The 18,040-nt window shown below is 42.3% G+C and overlaps 1 protein-coding gene across 1 annotated transcript in view; it reads left to right on the top strand.

Moving 5' to 3' along the window:
- The window catches only part of LOC124721424 (kinesin-like protein KIF3B), a 153,247-nt gene that overhangs the window by 120,134 nt on the left and 15,073 nt on the right, over positions 1-18,040 (top strand). The window contains exons 13-14 of the mRNA XM_047246399.1: positions 10,439-10,662; positions 11,274-11,505. Coding sequence (XP_047102355.1) covers positions 10,439-10,662; positions 11,274-11,505 — 456 coding nt within the window. The remainder of the gene's footprint in view (positions 1-10,438; positions 10,663-11,273; positions 11,506-18,040) is intronic.

Genomic DNA, 18,040 nt, shown 5'->3' with positions numbered 1-18,040 from the left:
AATAGGGGAAGGGCGCCTTACAAGGTGCGTCATGCCCATCGTGCATTGAGATCTTTAGCCCACTTTCTCGTCATCGCATTGCAGTCCTGCCCATTCTCCATCTCTTGGGTGAGGACACCTTCCTGGTTGCATTTTCCGCCACGCACTATGCAGTGTCGATTTCTGCATCGACGGTGACCATGGACTTCTTTGCACATGATATCCAGCACGGTAGCCAGTCCGTTGTGGTGGGGCCGCCATGCACCCTATTGGTTGTAGCCCCCGACCACACAGGGATCTCTCTGCTGATGGCTGTGCCGTTAACTCCCCACGCCCCACGTATGCCAAGAGGTAGATGCCCATCCCCCTGGGTCATTGGGACTCCCGGCAATGGCCATCCTGCCAGGTGGCCTTTGCTGCGGCTGGGTGCCGCCCATGGGGAGGGCCCCCATTCAGAGTGGGTGGTATCAGGGCGGATGACTCACGATGAAGTGTAGTCCATCATCTCTTGCTGGTGGTGAAACACCAGCAGTCTCTAAGCGATCACAAGCTCAATTCAACGCACAGAAGTATGACCCCAAATCATTCCCCTCCCTGGCCACACCATGGGAGGAACATCAGGCTAAGGATGGCAGCATATCTTATTTGCCCCGGTACCTTGTATGTTTGAGAGCTGATGGGGAATCTTTCATGATGATGAAGCCTCAATTTTTTGTTGAGCATTTAGAGGACAAGTTCGGGGAGGTCGAGGGCTTGTCCAAAATGAGATCTGGGTCAGTCACGCAGTCACGGGAGTTACTCGCTTGTGACAAGCTGGGGCATGTTTCTGTAACAATCATGCCCCATAAGAGCTTAAATATGGTACAGGGTATCATATTTCACAGAGACCTTCTGCAGGTTGACGATGAGCTGCACGCCAATTTAGAGTGGCGAGGTGTAAATTTCGTCTGGCGTGTCCACCGGGGTCCGAAGGATAATCAGGTTGCCACCGGTGCCTTCATCTTGGCCTTTTAAGGAGATACATGGCCTGAGAAGGTCAAGGTAATGGTCTACCAGTGTGATGTAAAGCCCTATATCTCTGCCCCAATGCGGTGCTTTAAGTGGTGGAAGTTCAGCCATATGTCTTCCTGCTATACTTCCAGCGTCACAAGCCGAGATTGCGGACACCCATCACATACCAATACTCCATGTGCCTCGCCTCCCATTTGTGTCAACTGTGGAGAGCACCATTTGCCTTGCTTGCCTGACTGCAGGATTCTCCAGAAAGAAAGGAAAATCATGGAGTACAAGACCCCGGACTGACTGACCTACACTGAGGCTAAGAGAAAATTTGAACGCCTGCATCCTGTGCATATGACATCATCTTACGCCACTGCTACAACAGTTCTGGCACCATCAGCTCCGCCAACCCAGGTCACCTCTCAGAACTGGAAGACTACACCTGCCCCCTTGATGGTGGGTGGCATTTCCCTCCCTGTTGCTCCTGCACCATGTACTTCAGGAGCAACACACCCCCCCCCCCCCCCCCATCCCCGCAACCATCGAGGACGTCTGTCCCCACTTCTAAACCAGAGAAGTGTAAGTCGTCTTCGGTTTCTCTCACTAGGAAAGTGTCCCTTGGGTCTCTCCCTTCCCAGGTTTCTTCTAGTGGGAAATACAACACCCGCCAGTGGCTGAAGAGCCCAAAAGCAGATGGTCATAGGGCTTCTGGAGATTTTGGCATCCACTGAGGACCTAGATCTCACCAGACCCTCAGACACAATGGATATAGACTGCTCAGGCAATAAATCAGTGGCAGCAGGTGGCTCTGAGGCGTAAACTGCCTCATTGAATGTTCAATGCCTTCCCAGTCTAATGATGTCATCCTCCAGTAGAATTGCGGTGGTTTTTTCCACCGCCTGTCTGAGCTACAGCAACTGTTAAGCTTTACGCCTCCTATTTGCATTGCCCTCCAGGAAACCTGGTTCCCAGCAATGCGGACCACTGCCCTAACCATAGTGACTATAATTGAGTAACAGGTTGAAACATGCTCACTATTTTTATATACTTGAATTTAGCATATTTCGTGACAGTACTCACTTTTCCGTGAAATGTTTATAAGATGATATTTGACTTTTCTGTGTTGGCTTCAGTCGTCTACTGAAAGTATGATTCCACAATGCTGTTTCGTCGGCTGCAGAAATGACCTGGTTCAATGCGTTTGCCTCATTTTTGGTGCTTCAAATACCATTTCTTCGAATATGGTTCCTTCTTGATGTTTAAATAAAAAAGTAGTAACATAATTCATTTTTCCTGTTCACTTGCAAATTATTATAATGGCGACCTGCAAATTATTCCTCCGTCACACACACCGACAGTTCACTGCCGACTGACTGCGGTCAAAGACGACTCCAGCGTCAAAGACATTTCACACAACATACAAGCTTCCACTTGTAACCAGTCTCTTTGATATTCTTCGTCACATCTACTAATATTAATCAATATGCTGTCACTCTCTAACATACAAGCAAATTAGCATAAAATAAGGCAAATTACAATTCACAAAAAAAATATTCTGTCAAAAATATAAGAAAACAATTACAGCCTCCCTCATTAGATTTGGTATCGACAAATCCGGTAGAAAATAACACATCTCCCAGATCCATTACAAGGTGGAGTTTGCGTTTATGTCCTAAACTCGGTCTGTAGTGAACATGTGCCCCTTCAAACCCCTCTTGAAGCTGTGGCTGTCAGAATAAAGACGACGCAGGAAATAACTGTCAGCAATGTATATCTTCCTCCAGTACCCCTGAATGTATTAGCTACACTGATTAAGTCCCTAAACCTTTCCTACTTCTGGGAGATATTAATGCCCACAACCCCTTGGGGGGTGGTACTATGCTTACTGGCCGAGGCAGAGATGTCGAAACTTTACTGTCGCAATTCGACCTCTGCCACTTAAATACTGGGGCCGCCACACATTTCAGTATGGCTCATAGTAGTTATTCGGCCATTGATTTATCAATTTGCAGCCCAGGACTTCTCCCATCTATCCACTGGAGAGCACATAACGACCTGTGTGGTAGTAACCACTTCCCCATCTTCCTATCACTGCCCCAGCATCAGGCACATGGACGCCTGCCCAAATGGGCTTTGAACAAGGCGGACTGGGGAACTTTCACCTCTGCTGTCACCACTGAATCTCCCCCTCACGGTAACTTCGATGTGATGGTTGAGCAGGAGACTATCACAATTGTTTCTGCAGCAGAAAACGCGATCCCTCACTGTTTAGGGTGCCCGAGGTGTAAGGCAGTCCCTTGGTGGTCACCGGAAGTCACTGAAACAATTAAGGAGCATTGGCGAGCTCTGCAGCAACATAAGCAGCATCCTTCCCTGGAGCACCTCATAGCCTTTAAACGGCTCCGTGCCCGTGTTCGCTACCTTATCAAACAACCGAAGGAGGAGTGTTGGGAGAGATAGGTCTCCACCATTGGGTGCCACACGTCACCTTCCCAAGTCTGGGCAAAGATCAAACGTCTTTTCGAGTACCAGGCCCCAACAGCTGTCCCCAGTGTTACCACAAATGGTGAGTTATGTACTGACGCAAACATGATTGCTGAGCACTCTGCTTGAGCCTCTGCATTGGGCCTTTTGCACACTCAAACATGCGGCTGGAAGGGAAAGTCCTCTCATTCACTACACACTGCGGTGAATCCTATAACGCCCCATTTACAGAGTGGGAGCTCCTCAGTGCCCTTGCACATTGCCCCGACGCAGCTTGTGGTCCTGATCGCATTCACAGCTAGACAATTAAACATCTCTCATTTGACTACAAGTGACATCTTCTTGTCATCTTCAACTGGCTCTCGTGCAGTGGCATCTTTCCATCGCGGTGGCGGGAGAGCACCATCATTCCTGTGCTCAGACCCAGTAACAACCCACTTGATGTCGATAGCTATCAGCCCAATAGCCTCACCAACGTTCTTTGTAAGCTGCTGGAACATATGGTATGTCGTGATTCTTGAGTTTCTCCCGGCGTATTTGATAATCAAAATATCCACGGGTATGCTGCCGGTCTATAGTGTCCACACAATATTTCGGCGATCATACATGTCACCATCATCAGGTGATTTTGTCGGAAAATCACGCCATGGAGTATGACCGCACGAGGATTCTGGTACAGACGTCGAGATACTGGGACAGCGTTGTTAGAGGGGCCATCGAAATTCGCACCAATGACGACCTCATAAACCGTGACTGTGGCTATAATCTTAGCAAGGCTTGGGAACCAGCGATCGGGTTAATCAAGAGTAAATCGAGCAAACGTATAGTTGTGACGACCACGGCGGACAGAGCCATAACATTCAGACGCCGTCGCAATCTGTTCCACCGCGCGACCGTGGCGCGGGGCGCGGACGGCGGAGGGAGTGCGCCGCGGGCGGAGGGCATTTAAATCGGCCGCCGCCGCGACCGAACCCAGTTCCCTCTGAGCAGCCATAGCGTACGGATCTCCGTGCCGGCACGTTCACAGGAGCTCAGTCCGTCAGTTCACCTGATGATGGCGACATGTATGATCGCCGAAATATTGTGCCCGTTGGACACTATAGACCGGCAGCATACCCGTGGATATTTTGAATATGGTATGTCGGTGGTTGGGTTGGGTCCTGAAGTCACGTGGCCTGCTGGCTCCAGGGCGGCTTCCGCCAGGGTCACTCTATCACTGATAATCTTGTGTCCATCGAGTCTGCCATCCGAACAGCCTTTTCCAGATGGCAACACCTGATTGCCGTGTTTTTTGACTTACGTAAAACATACGACTCGACTTGGCAACATCATATCCTTGACACATTGTATGAGTGGGGTCTCCAAGGACCACACCCGATTTTTATCCAAAACTTTCAGTTGCTCCATACTTTCCGTGTCCAAGTTGATGACTCCCATAGTTCCATCTGTATCCAGGAGAATGGATTCCTGCAGGGCTCTGTATTCTCTCTCTATTTCTGTGGCCATTAATGGTCTAGCAGCAGCTGTCAGGCCCTCCGTCTCACCTTCTCTGTATGCAGACAACTTCTGCATTTTGTACTCTGCTGCTGCTGCTGCTGCTGCTGCTGAGTGGCGCTTCCAAGCCATCCACAAGATGCAGTCGTGGGCTCTAGCCCATGGCTTCCAGTTTTCAGCTGCAAAATCATGTGTCATGCTCTTCTGTCAACATCATACCGTTCATCTGGAACCCGCACTTTACCTCAATGATGATCCACTCACTGCAGTGGAGACATATCAATTCCTAGGACTGACTTTCGATGCTCAATTGATTTGACTCCCTCATCTACATCAGCTTAAGCAGAAGTGCTGGCAGTACCTCAATGCCCTCCGTTGCCTGAGCAACACCAATTTGGGTGCAGATCACTGTACACTGCTGCAGCAGCTCTACAGAGCCCTTGTCCAATCTCGAATTGACTATGGGAGTGTGGTTTATGGTTTGGCAGCGCCTTCAGCATTGCATTTACTCGACCTTGTGCATCACTGTGGGGTTCGATTAGCGACAGGAGCTTTTAGGACGAGTCTGGTGACCAGAGTATTGGTGGAGGCTGGTGTCCCTCCACTGCAGATCAGACGTGCGCAACTGCTCACCAGTTACGCAGCACACATCCATAGTTCCCCTGAGCATCTGAATTACCGTCTCCTTTTCCTGCCTGCGGCAGTCCGTCTCCCGCATTGGCGGCCCAGTCCTTCCCTTTACCACCTCTACTTGCAGTCCATTCACGTATGCCTCCATGGTGTACACCTCAGCTGCAACTTCGTCTGGACCTTTTGCACAACCCTAAGAACCCCGTTAACCCTGCTGCTCTCCGCTGTCACTTCCTCTTGATTCTTGACGTGTTCCAGGGCTCTGAAGCAGTTTACACAGATGGCTCAATGGCTGATGGTCATGTAGGCTTCGCATATGTTCATGGAGGACATATTGAGCAGCACGCCTTGCCAGTTGGGCTGCAGTGTTTTCACTGCAGAGCTGGCGGCCATATCTCTGACTCTTGAGTATGTGTGCTTGTGCCCTGGCGGATCATTTCTCCAGAGTACTGACTCATTGAGCAACCTACAAGCTATCGACCAGTGCTACCCTCGCCACCCTCTGGTAGCGTCCATTCAGGAGTCCATCTATGCCCTGTAACAATCCCGCCGTTCCGTGGTGTTTGTGTGGACCCCAGGGCACGTCGGAATCCCCGGCAACGAACTTGCCAACAGGCTGGCCAAACAGGCGACGCGGAAACTGCTTCTGGAGATAGGCATCTCCGAAGCTGACGTGTATTCTGTCTTACACCACAGGGTTTTCCGGTTTTGGGAGACGGAATGGCATAACAGCACACACACAGCAAACTGTGTGTCATTAAGGAGACTGAATGTGTGGAAGTCTTCCATGCAGGCCCTCTTGCAGGGCATCAGTTGTGCTTTGTCGTTCCGCATTGGCCATATGTGGCTAACGCATCGTTACCTACTCCGTCACGAGGACCCACCTCAGTGTCGCTGTGGCTCCCAAATGACAGTCGTCCACCTCTTGCTGGACTGCCCACTTTTAGCCCGCTCTGTGGGCAGACTTTTAACTTTCCCAACACCCTGCCTTTGGTGTTGGGTGACAATGCCTCCACAGCAGCTTTAGTTTTACGTTTGATCCGTAAGAGTGTGTTTTATACTTGTATGTATGTTTTAGCGCATGCCCTTGTTCCCTCTGTGTCATCCACCCTAGTGATTTTAGGGTGGTGGTTTTAATGTGTTGCAGAGTGGCTGGCTTTCCCTTTTTATTCTTGTGTTTGGCCAGCCACTGTAATCTGCTTTCATGTTTTACTCTGTTCTGTTTCTAGCATCTCTCTGTTGTTTTCTTGTCCTCTTTTTAGTGTTCATTGCCTTCCCTTTGTTCTTGTGGCTTTTCCTTTCTTTCTGTTTTCTGTTATATGTTTCATCCATTTTATCCTCACACTTGTTGCATTGTTTCATTAGGAACAAGGACCGATGACCTCATAGTTTGGTCCCTTCTCCCGCCTTTAAACCAACCAAATAAGAACCTAATGGGTGTGCAGTTCATTGCTGGCATGTATTAGTGTCGAATCAAAATTCACTAGTGTGCAACGTACGTGTCACCTACAGCACACAGGTTGGAATAGATGTGCCCAGACATGCAGAACTCTGCTGCTGAACAGGGTAGCACAGTGGTTAGGACACAGGACAAATTTCCCTAGAAGAGTGGGGTTCAGATATGTACCTTAGTAGGCTGTGATTTGCCTAAATCACTGCAGGTAATCAGGAGGTTGGTTTTTCCAACAAGGCTATAAGCATTATCCTTCTCTTTCATTGCTTGGTCCATGCAAGTATTTCACCTCTGAAAGTCATCACCATCAATGGGACAGTAAACTCAAAGGGTTCCTTTTTGATCTTCTGAAGTTGTGTGTGGACAGATTGGCACTTCCTTGCATTTTGTAGGACCAGCACATATTCTAAAGTGATGTGCACAAAGCAGTACACATTTAAATTAAGACGGGATTTGTCCACCCGGAGTTGTAATTTTGATTCCTTGAAAAATAAAATGTTTTCAGTGTTGCACCACATTCACTAACTTTGCAAGCAAATGACTAGTATAAACACCCAGTCCATATTCAGTAATAAAATGGTAGTAAAATGTATGCAATTTACTGAGTCCAAACTATGTAAGTCACTGTGTGGCACTACCACACAGTTAATAACTGCAACTACTGATATTGTCACTTGGAATACGGCTGAACTGGAATGTAACCAAGCTCTAGCTATGGCTTTGTTGTCTAGTGTGTTTGGTTGCACTCATTGCTTTTAATTCAGTTAATGAGTAAACAGTATCAGATTTCCTGTAAAAGTGCACAAATAAACAAAAATGAAGTGAAAAGTTCTATAGATTACTGTAGCTGAGAAAAACTCTGTTTATAATGAAACTGAAAGTTTATTTAGTCATATTTAACAAACACTGTTCACGTGATGCCTATTGGGAGCCTAAATTGATATTAAGAGCAAAGTCCTGTAGCAAATGTGCTTAGAATGAAATGCTCTGCTCCAAAGACTAGCTTGTGAATCCCCATACAGTGTGCATAACAGTGCAAAATTTATAAGTTCTTAGTACTGATGCTCGAGAGTAAATCAATGTTTAGCAAACTAAGAATGAAATACAGAGAAGTCCCAACTGTGGCTAAACAGAAGTCCCCGACCATTTGTCAAACAGCAAATAAATTCTAGTCCTGACTGGTTAATTCTTGGAAAACTCAAAGTGCTCAAAACTACTCCTGAGAAATCAGAAATGTCCATGACACCATCAAGTAGTTTATAATCCCAGCGGGCTTCAACAGTGAAATCTTTACAAATGCTGAGGGTACACACAGGAATAATTCTGTGTTCCAGCTGAAATGTGTGATTCATTCGCCTCGCAGGTTAACTCACCTCCTGCCCCTAGCGTGGTTGAAAATTGTCACTTCTGGAGTGTCAAGCTGGCCCGTAAATACTCTCAGGCTGGGGTTAAAACAGTTACCTGTTACCAGCCTCAGATTTTGCCCCAGCAGTGTTCCCCCTCCCCCCCCCCCCCCCCCCCTACCCATATCTTTACTGCTGGCTAAAATATAATCACATGAGGGGACAGACACTTTCTTGCTGATTAATTCAAGATGTGCAGTGGATACTGCACCTACAATTAATAAAATTATAATTAGCATGATTGCACAGTTTGACTAGATCGACAGTGCCTAAAATTTATTACTAACAAAGTGACACACCTTTCTAATGGAAATTAACCTCTCCTTTCAGAATTTGAATTAAGGGCAGTTTTAATTACTGAAACATCAGTTTGTCCAAAGTAACATGATAAATTATGTAGAACTTACGTTCTACAATCAATGTGTGTTGTGTAAAGTATTATGCTAGCAGAAGTCATTTTGCTGTTAGGTGTAGCTGTCTTTGGTTAATTGAACAGCTGTTTGATTAAATTTATATAATATATGTTTTACTGTCTCAGTATAGTGTTGTCAACAAAAGTAGGCACCTCAGAAGATAGGTTTCATCCTCCTTTTTATATAAAAAAAATCTGAAACCTTTGATTGTTACTGTCTCAACCTTGGTTAATATCTCCACTACCATGTGCTTCACCATATGATACTTCAGAAATTTACATGGTAGCATTAAATGTCTGGTTTTGAAATGTTCAGCACTTTGTGCTGTTAAAAAGTATGTATGGTGCTTCTCAGTACTTCACATGGTTTATGTGATACAACTCCTCAGATAAGTAACACACTTCAAATACTAGTGCAGCTCATGTTCAGACAACCAGTACAATGGATGCCCCAGGCACTCCAAAATTTAACATTACTGCGTGGATCTCTCTCGTCTCTTATCTGGCCAGCACAGAATGCCTCAGTGCTATACTGACAGGGTCAAGCAGTCATGTTGCATCCTCTACTTATCTTCTCTTTTATCTGTTTAGAAGAGTATGATTGTTTCAAATGTCTCTTGTTGACTGGGAGTTAGACATAATTTGGGGGAGTGTTGCCAATTGCCTCAGTTGAGCCCCTAGGGCCCTCTTATCTTCCTCTGATGTACATGATAGCTTGATTTGTGCCTATTTTTACATTTTGTGACAGTTCTTTCACATCTTAGCATTGTCAATGCTCTGGGCATCTCTACTTGAGTATTTTCCTTATGCCATGGTAAAATGCCGAGATGGCATATACTTGTGGTTAGTAACACCATTCTTTATACTTGCATTGACAACAAGTGACTGACTGGCCTTGTACTTCGATTTCTTATTCCCAATACAACCAACCAGTAGCTTACCAGACAAGCACTCTCAAAAAAAAAAGGGGAGGGGGTGTTATGCAGCTATCGTGAGTGTCACTCTATAGTCAGGAGACAGTAATTAAAAGTAATTAGTGTTGCAATGGATCAAGTGTAGATAACTCATCGTGCAACCCTCCAACTCACAGTGGTGAAGTACCAGTGTAGTGCGACACTACTTAATAAGGTCAAAAAATTGATCACCTAGGCTCATAAAATTTTGCAAGATCTTTAGCTGGATTTTTAGGCAAGTGGAGAGCTCAGAAAGTACAATACTGAAAGGATGCCTTGTAAAAGTATCCAGACAGTAGCAGGCTATTTTGCTGGTTTCAATCCTAATAGCAGTTTGTATCAAATTTTCATTCACATAGACACTCTCTTGGTACCTTACAAATGTATTGAAGCAAATCCTTAACTACATGTTGGTCATAGTCAAGGTATTATTTATAATCAGTTATAACAAAATTTTCATTGAAATAAACCAAAAACATAATTTCATGTGTGTGAGAATTATACTACACATTGAAACTGGCATTTGAATTGGCTGTGATGTCGGAGGATTAACAGGTAGACCAGGGATTATACATGAAGAGATGTTATTAATGTACAGTACTAAGTGTAATTGAATTCTTGTTCGTTCCAGAAAAAAGAAGTAGAAATGAGACAAAAACTTGAAGAACAGGCAGATACTGCTTATGACATAAGAGTTACATATGAGAATCTTGTACATGAAGTTGAGTTTAAAACATTGAAATTAACAAAACTGTTTGCTAAGATGACTGATGTCAAACAGGAAATAAAAGATGTTGCTGAAGAATATAATAGAGAAAGGCGTGAGCTTCAGATGGAACAAGATCTTTTGTTAAAGTAAGTCAATAAGATTAGGTCTTTTTCGCATCGTATATCATCATGTAAATAATTGTTTTGCATGTGTACACATTTGTGGGTATTGTGTGTGTGTGTGTGTGTGTGTGTGTGTGTGTGTGTGTGTGTGTGTGTGTGTGTGTGTGTGTGTGGGCGCGCGCGCGCGTATGTGTGTGTTCCTAAGAAATACATAATTGTCATCAATCAAAATAAAGGATCCTCCAGCTATGTTGTTGTTGTTGTTGTTGTTGTTGTTGCTGTTGTTCAAAGTATCATACCATGTCTTGTTGTTCAAAGTATCATACCATGTCTTATATATTGTTATGTTGAGCATGAATTCATTTTTAACAGATGTTTTAACTGTACTTATTTCCAGAAAAAGTAAAATAATCTGTAAGAGTAAAATACTTCTATCATATCTTGAACATAGGCTGCTGTTCTGTATACGAAAACCATAATGTATTACTTTCTTTGAGGGTTTTATTTCTTGTGTGACAGAAGAGAAGCTTGCAACCAAATATTTTTTGAAAGAAAAATAACAAAATCAAAAAGCCATTTACAAATTAGTGTAGAATATTTATCACATAATTCTTGATTGATTTTTTTATTTGCAGGGAACTGAAGGTGAAATATTTGATCATTGAAAATTTCATTCCTCCTGATGAAAAAAACAAACTTCTCCAAAGAATTTGCTATGATCGTGAAAACAATACATGGGAATTGTTGCCACTAGTACCAGATAACATAGTACTAGAGAAAAGACCTGTTTCAAGCGAAAACGAACGCCGCCCTGTTTCAGATTATGGTCGAGTTGCAATTAAAGTTGGAAGCTGTAGTCGATATCAGGTATTATTCATCATTAGCCTCTGTTTCCTAACATTTTCTCTCTCGTGCATTAAGTAACAGTAATAAAGTTACAAAGACAATCCAGAGTATAATACATTAGTGTAAAAAATATTTAGTCAGTGCTTGGGACTCTTGTTCCAGATTTTGCTTTCCATCCAAATCAGTAGTAATTGTGTAGTCCAGTCTCATCTACTACTAAGAAAAGAGGCCTGAAGACCTGACCAGGCTGGCAGCACTTGTAGAACTTGTTCCCAAGAAACATGGAGGGGACATAGCAATAGTGTACACACCAGTATTCTTACAAGTGAAATACTGTCACACCCTTCATACCTGTATGTTAATACCTGCATAGCCCATCTACACATTGAAAACAATTCATAGTGTAATGTGAATAAATATGCATGTCATCTGAATAAACTATGGACTGCTTTGATCCTGATGCTTCAATTTTTTTTTTTAAATCTAATGTAGATTGCCTTTTGAAACACTCATCTTGTGCACACTTTGACTCATTTATTCTCACACCTTTTAAAACGAAATCACATATACAGAACAGTTCTTCTCAGTTTCCATGCTAGCCTTGAAATCCAGTGCCATGGTACACAAGCTGTGGAATTTTCACACAGTTTGTTTTTATTTATATTGTTCATAAGACTGCAAACACTTCTGTCTAATAATACTTTTATCCATATCATCAATGGGACATTTATTGTGTGTCCTGAGATTTGCAGGTGACATTGTGCTGTTTGTAAATAGCCCAGCTGAACTACAGGAAATTTTCGGATAACTTAATGAAGCGATGAAGTGGGCTGGTCTACTCATAATCTCACAAATTCACAGCTCGTAAAGCATTTCTTCCAGCAACAGGAAATTTCACTTTATAGACAGATAATTTTTATTTTATCACAAATATGACTGTTGCCAAGATGGTGAATGTGACTACATTATATGTGTATTATATTTATTCAGTAATTTACTGTGCAATAGATAAAACTAAATTTACCTGTATCCTGAATGAATTTTTCATTTTGCTGTGGTGTGTATATGTGTGTGTGTGTGTGTGTGTGTGTGTGTGTGTGTGTGTGTGTGTGTGTGTGTGTGTGTGTGTGTGTGTGTGTGGAACAGTTTTACCAGATGATATACTCAGTTCATTTCCAGGAAGTGTTAATACATGTAATATCCTATTTAAAAGCAGTGAAACACCAAATGTTGTGGAAAACAGGATACCGGTAAGAAACTTCCTGATAAATTAAAAATGTGTGCTGGAGTGCAGCTTAGTTGGTAGAGCAATTTCCTACGAAAGGCAGAGGTCCAGGGTTCAAGTCCTGAGCGCGCGCGCGCTTTTGTAGGAAATTGCTTTACCAACTAAGCTGCACTCCAGCACACATTTTTGATTTATCAGGAAGTTTCTTACCGGTATCCTGTTTTCCACAACATTTGGTGTTTCACTGCTTTTAAATAGGATATTACATGTATTAACACTTCCTTGAAATGAACTGAGTATATCATCTGGTAAACTGTTCCACTTCTTTGCTCCTCTACCAGCAAATGAGTATTTACTTCCATTGTTGTTCCATGAGTTCACACTTACTTTCTACTGGTTGGCTTTCCATACCTTATATACCACATCAGACACCTGTCCATCTCCTATATCTTCTCATGCATCCTCACCCCCATATGCCTGGTAATTCCCCCAGGTCTTACCCTTGCCATTATCTGTGTGTGTCATGTCAGATGATCAAAAACTGCAAGCAGCAGGAAATTAATGCCCAAACAAAAATCATCTAAAAAAGTGGTACTGGACTTTCTGGTTTCATATAAAGATTGCTCTCCCTCTCCTACAGTAGAAAACATATTTAATTCTTTATAATTCCTACCCTTGTTTAAGGGTAACAGACCACACCTTTAACAAACAGGGAAAAAGTCAGTGACAAAAAGGGACATGAAAAGTTGTATACCGAATTGAAAACAAAGAAATAGAAATATTATGAGCTATGTTCAGAAAATCGTGAAACTTTGCCCACAAAATTTTTCTACACTTACCTTTTATTTATTGTGTATGGTCTCCTTCGAAATATTCTACTCCACAGTTAATACACTGCTCCCAACACCATTTCCACTTCCGGAAGCAGTCTTGGTACTCCTCTTTCTGGATCATGCAAAGCGCTGTCCGCAAATTTTCTTTTATCTTGCCTATTGTTGTAAATCTTTGTCCTTTCAATGCGGTTTTCAACTTTGGGAAAAAAAAGTCTGCAGGGCCAGGACTGGAGAGTATGGAGGATGAGGCAGCACAGTGATTTCATTTTTTGTGCAACAATCACACACCAAGAGGCATGAATGTGCAGGTATATTGTCATGATAAAAGAACTATGAAGTGTCTCACCTCATTTCAGGCCGTTTTCTTGTCACATTTTCTTATAGGCATCGCAACACATCTCAATAGTACCATTTGTGTGTGTGTGTTTGTGTGTTTCTTGGAGAACCTTTTCCGGCACATTGTGAAGACTGAACCTTGATTTCATCATAACTGTAGACACACGTATCATCACCAGTTATGATCTTCTTAAGGAACATCTCATTCTCATTTGTGCAATCCACAAAGCTCTTCAAAGATTGCAAGACAAAGGTCTTCCTGGTCTTGACTCATGAGCCATGGGATGACCTAGGCAGCAACATGATGCATTCCAGGCCGCTGTGTCAAGATTTCATGACGTGATCCAACTGAAATGTTACATTCTTCTATAGTCTCTGTCAGTCAGTCTTCAGTTGGCACGTACAATTTTGTTGATGTTCCTGACATGAGTGTTGTCGGTAGACTTCGAAGGATGTCCTGAATGCGGGTCATCCTTAACTTCCGTCTAGCCATTTGTAAACCATGTGAATCATTTGTAACACCAAGTACAGCTTAAGCACTCATCACCGTAGCCTTCCTGCATCATTTGGTGTGCCTCTGTAAAGCTTTTCTTGAGTTTCATGGAAAACTTAATGCAGGCACCTTGCTCCTCTAAGTCTGCCATTTCAAAATTCCCAAACTCAGTGACACAACGTTCTACTAAATACAGCACTGAACAATAACTAGCGGACATACAATGAAACTCCAGCAGTTACACACTAAACACAGACATTTGCAGGGATGCCAGCTGCATTTCACTCCAACGCACCATTGGCGCGAAATTGCGAATGTTCTGGAATGTTTTGAACAGACCTCATACACATGAAATAAAATAAGTGTAAAGGATACATTGGTCCAGGTCTAAACACTAACATTTCAGTGGGCAAGTCATGTCATGAGGAGAACCTGAGGCAAAATAGATGCTTCTAGAAAGAAAAAGGAGAGAAGGGAAAGCTAGTAAGGATGTTGGGGAGATAAGATTGATGTAGCACTCCCATGACCAATGGTGTGCAGAGGGAGGGTGCATGTGTGTGGGGGAAAATCTTCCACACAAGTCGACAATGCATTAACAGGGATTGTTGAGGGGCCTTGATGAACAAATTGCTGACCAACCATATCCCAGGCATGTTCTATGGGCAATATGTCATGTAAATTGCAGACCAGAGAAATAGAGCTACCTGTTGGCATTGCAAGAGGACAGTACTCTGCAGCTTTAGATTTTTCTCAACACCTGCAACCACACACCTTCCTGTTGAAATATGGTATGTGGAGTTGTCACAAAAGAAGAACAGTGCTTAGAGTTCTAAAATGTCCCTCATGTAGCAGTTGCTTTGCCTCAGTATGTGGAAGCAAAAATCACATGTATCCAATGACAGCCGAACCACCAAGCTTGGCATGTATATTACGCCATCAGTGATGCGAGTTCCTGCATTGTAATCACCACGTTAGTGTGTAACATATATACATCTGTTACTGTTTGGTGGGAGTTCAGTGAGATTTGTCTCAAAGCACTATATTTTGCCACTAGTCATATCAGTAACTCTGTTCATGTGCCAATTTTTAATACTTTAACATGAAGGTGAAGTATCGCCCAGTTAGTTTTATTTTATGTTGATGAGTGAAATTAGTGGATGGTACCTTTCTGCAATGTTTAATCGCTTGTTGCTGGTATACTGTTTCACAAATCCTCCAACTTGCCTTTATCTGATCCTCTCCTATTGCTGCTTTTTGGTTCCATTAATTCTGTTGATGTATTGAGCACAGCTGACCCACCCTTCCTCCATGGCTTCTTCCCATCCATTTATCTTTCTTGCAGGAAAGTTTTTTTTGTGACACAGACCCCATTAAGTGTAATTGTATAGCATTCACACAGTGTTATGCAGAAAACACAGCTTTTAAGTTACTCTAATGAGTTAGTGAACTGATAAAACTCACTCATTTTTAGCATTTCAGCATACACCCCAAACTTGGCTTGAACAAATTCTTCTAACTTTGCACATTGTAGGTAAAGAAAAAGAACTTATTTCTAGATTCTTCCACATAGATCTCTTTCCACATAGAGCTCTCAAACACAACTGACTGAAACATTAAAACTTGCAGAAGATAATTTAAATCAGGTTTGTTCACCGATCTGTTTGTGTCAGCTGGCCCACGCTCACACCACAGAGTGAACAACCAGCTGGCTTATGGTGTCATATGATGGGGAAAGGGTGGTGAAGGGAGGGAGGGTGGGTTTGGAACAAGATAGCTTTGCACCAAGCCTTACATCTACAGCCATTAATATCATCTTATATGGAAATTTATCATTTCACGATGGTTCACTAATGCATTTAATGGCAAATTTATTTTTTAAGACTGTTGTAGTAATGAGAAACAACAGTGAGTTGAAATAGCTCTTTAATATATTGATGAAGTGAAGAACATGGGGCAGCTATGTACAAAAAAAATTATATTTTTTATGAGTAATGCAACTCTGTGATGAATGCTGTTACAAGACGAAATTTAAATTGACAAACTCATTTTTCATGACCATTTTATTTAAACAAACATAAAACCAAAAAATGTCAATGAATATTACTTATTTAACTTTTAACTAAAGCATCAATATTGGTACTTTTTGAGCACTGCGAATTTGAAGACAAGGTTTTCAGCTGAATTCTTTCAGTGAGCTTCTATGGGTGGATTTCATTCTCTTCAGTGTTGAAAAAAGTTGCTTGCAAAAGTATGTAGATCCGAACATCGACATAATCAGAGCTGTGGACTTGTAAAGTCATGGAAATTTATGTTGAGGAAAATTCTTGTAAAGCCTGCAAGACTAATTTTGGTATTATGGAAAAAAAAACACACTGGTGTAATATTCTACAATATTTACTATTTATTTCACACTATCATCAGGTACAAAGATATTTACCTTTGTACCTGATGATGGCATAACAGCCGAGCACTGGTTTGTAGAATAAATATTATAGAACATTACACCAGTGTTTTGTGTGTTTTCATTTTACCAATAATTGATGAAAGAGTCAGTCAGTTCAGTTTTGTTGTGAAACTTATCTCACAGCTGCTTGACACTGTAGGTCTAGAAGTTGTAACACATTGTTGACATCAAATGAAAAGGGAAGAGAGAAGACATTTAACTTTCCAAAATTGTGGAAATTAATCTCAAATTTAGGTAGAAGATAAATCAGTCCATTTTGACACTGTTCAAAATTCTGCTCTGCACCTACTGTTAAAGATGACAATGTAGATAAATGAGCAATGATCCTATTTCCTCGCTGTCTGTTCCAAAAAGAGTGTTTCATCTTAAAGCTCTGGACACGGTCATACATCTCTGAAATTAACATATTTTTACCATGCAATGTTAAATTCTAAACATTAATATGGTGAATAATGTCATAGAGGAAGACAAAATCTCTGATTCTCTGTTCATTTTTCAATTCTACTACAGACATACCACTTATGCCCATAGATACATCTGTTTCCCTACAACATTCAAAAAAATGTCTCAAGGACTTTGCCTCGACTTAGCCAGAGTATTTCATTGTGATATGGCACATCACCCAGATGAAATTTGTTGTATGAGTGGCTACACTCATCACTTCCTTAGTGTTCACACTCTTAGGACATGGCCAACCATAGCCACTGTGCCATCTGTAACCACAGAAGTGAGATTCTCCCCAACACACACACACACACACACACAAAAGAATATCTGCCCCTGTTGTATCTTTCATCGGAACCAAGTCCACTAGTTCTTCTCTGATGAAAGTAAATTGGTGACTGAGCCGTTGTAGAAATGTCTTTGCACTCATACAGTGCCACAGAAAATGCAATAAATTTTTTTTGTAAGAACCATTAGCTTATTTGAGACATTATTAATGATTTCTAGACTTCTGCATTGATAGTTGAACGAGAGATAAACTGCCTGAAACTCTTAAAGTCTCTTAGGTGCTATATGCTTAGCTGCAGATACTAAACGTATCTTTATAAGCTTTCTTCAGTGAAACTGGGCAATGTTTTGCCAAACTGAAAAGTAATATGGTTACTTGCTCAAACTACAGATTAATTTGTTGAGTGCTGCTCCTGACAACAAAAATTTATTTTCGTAGTGAAACTGTAGGAGAAAATTATTCAGTCATTTAT

Source organism: Schistocerca piceifrons, chromosome X (genome assembly GCF_021461385.2).
Source record: "Schistocerca piceifrons isolate TAMUIC-IGC-003096 chromosome X, iqSchPice1.1, whole genome shotgun sequence".
Taxonomy (NCBI): Eukaryota; Metazoa; Arthropoda; class Insecta; order Orthoptera; family Acrididae; genus Schistocerca; species Schistocerca piceifrons.
The sequence above is the reverse complement of the archived record's forward strand: the minus strand, read 5'-3'. Positions and strand labels throughout refer to the sequence as shown.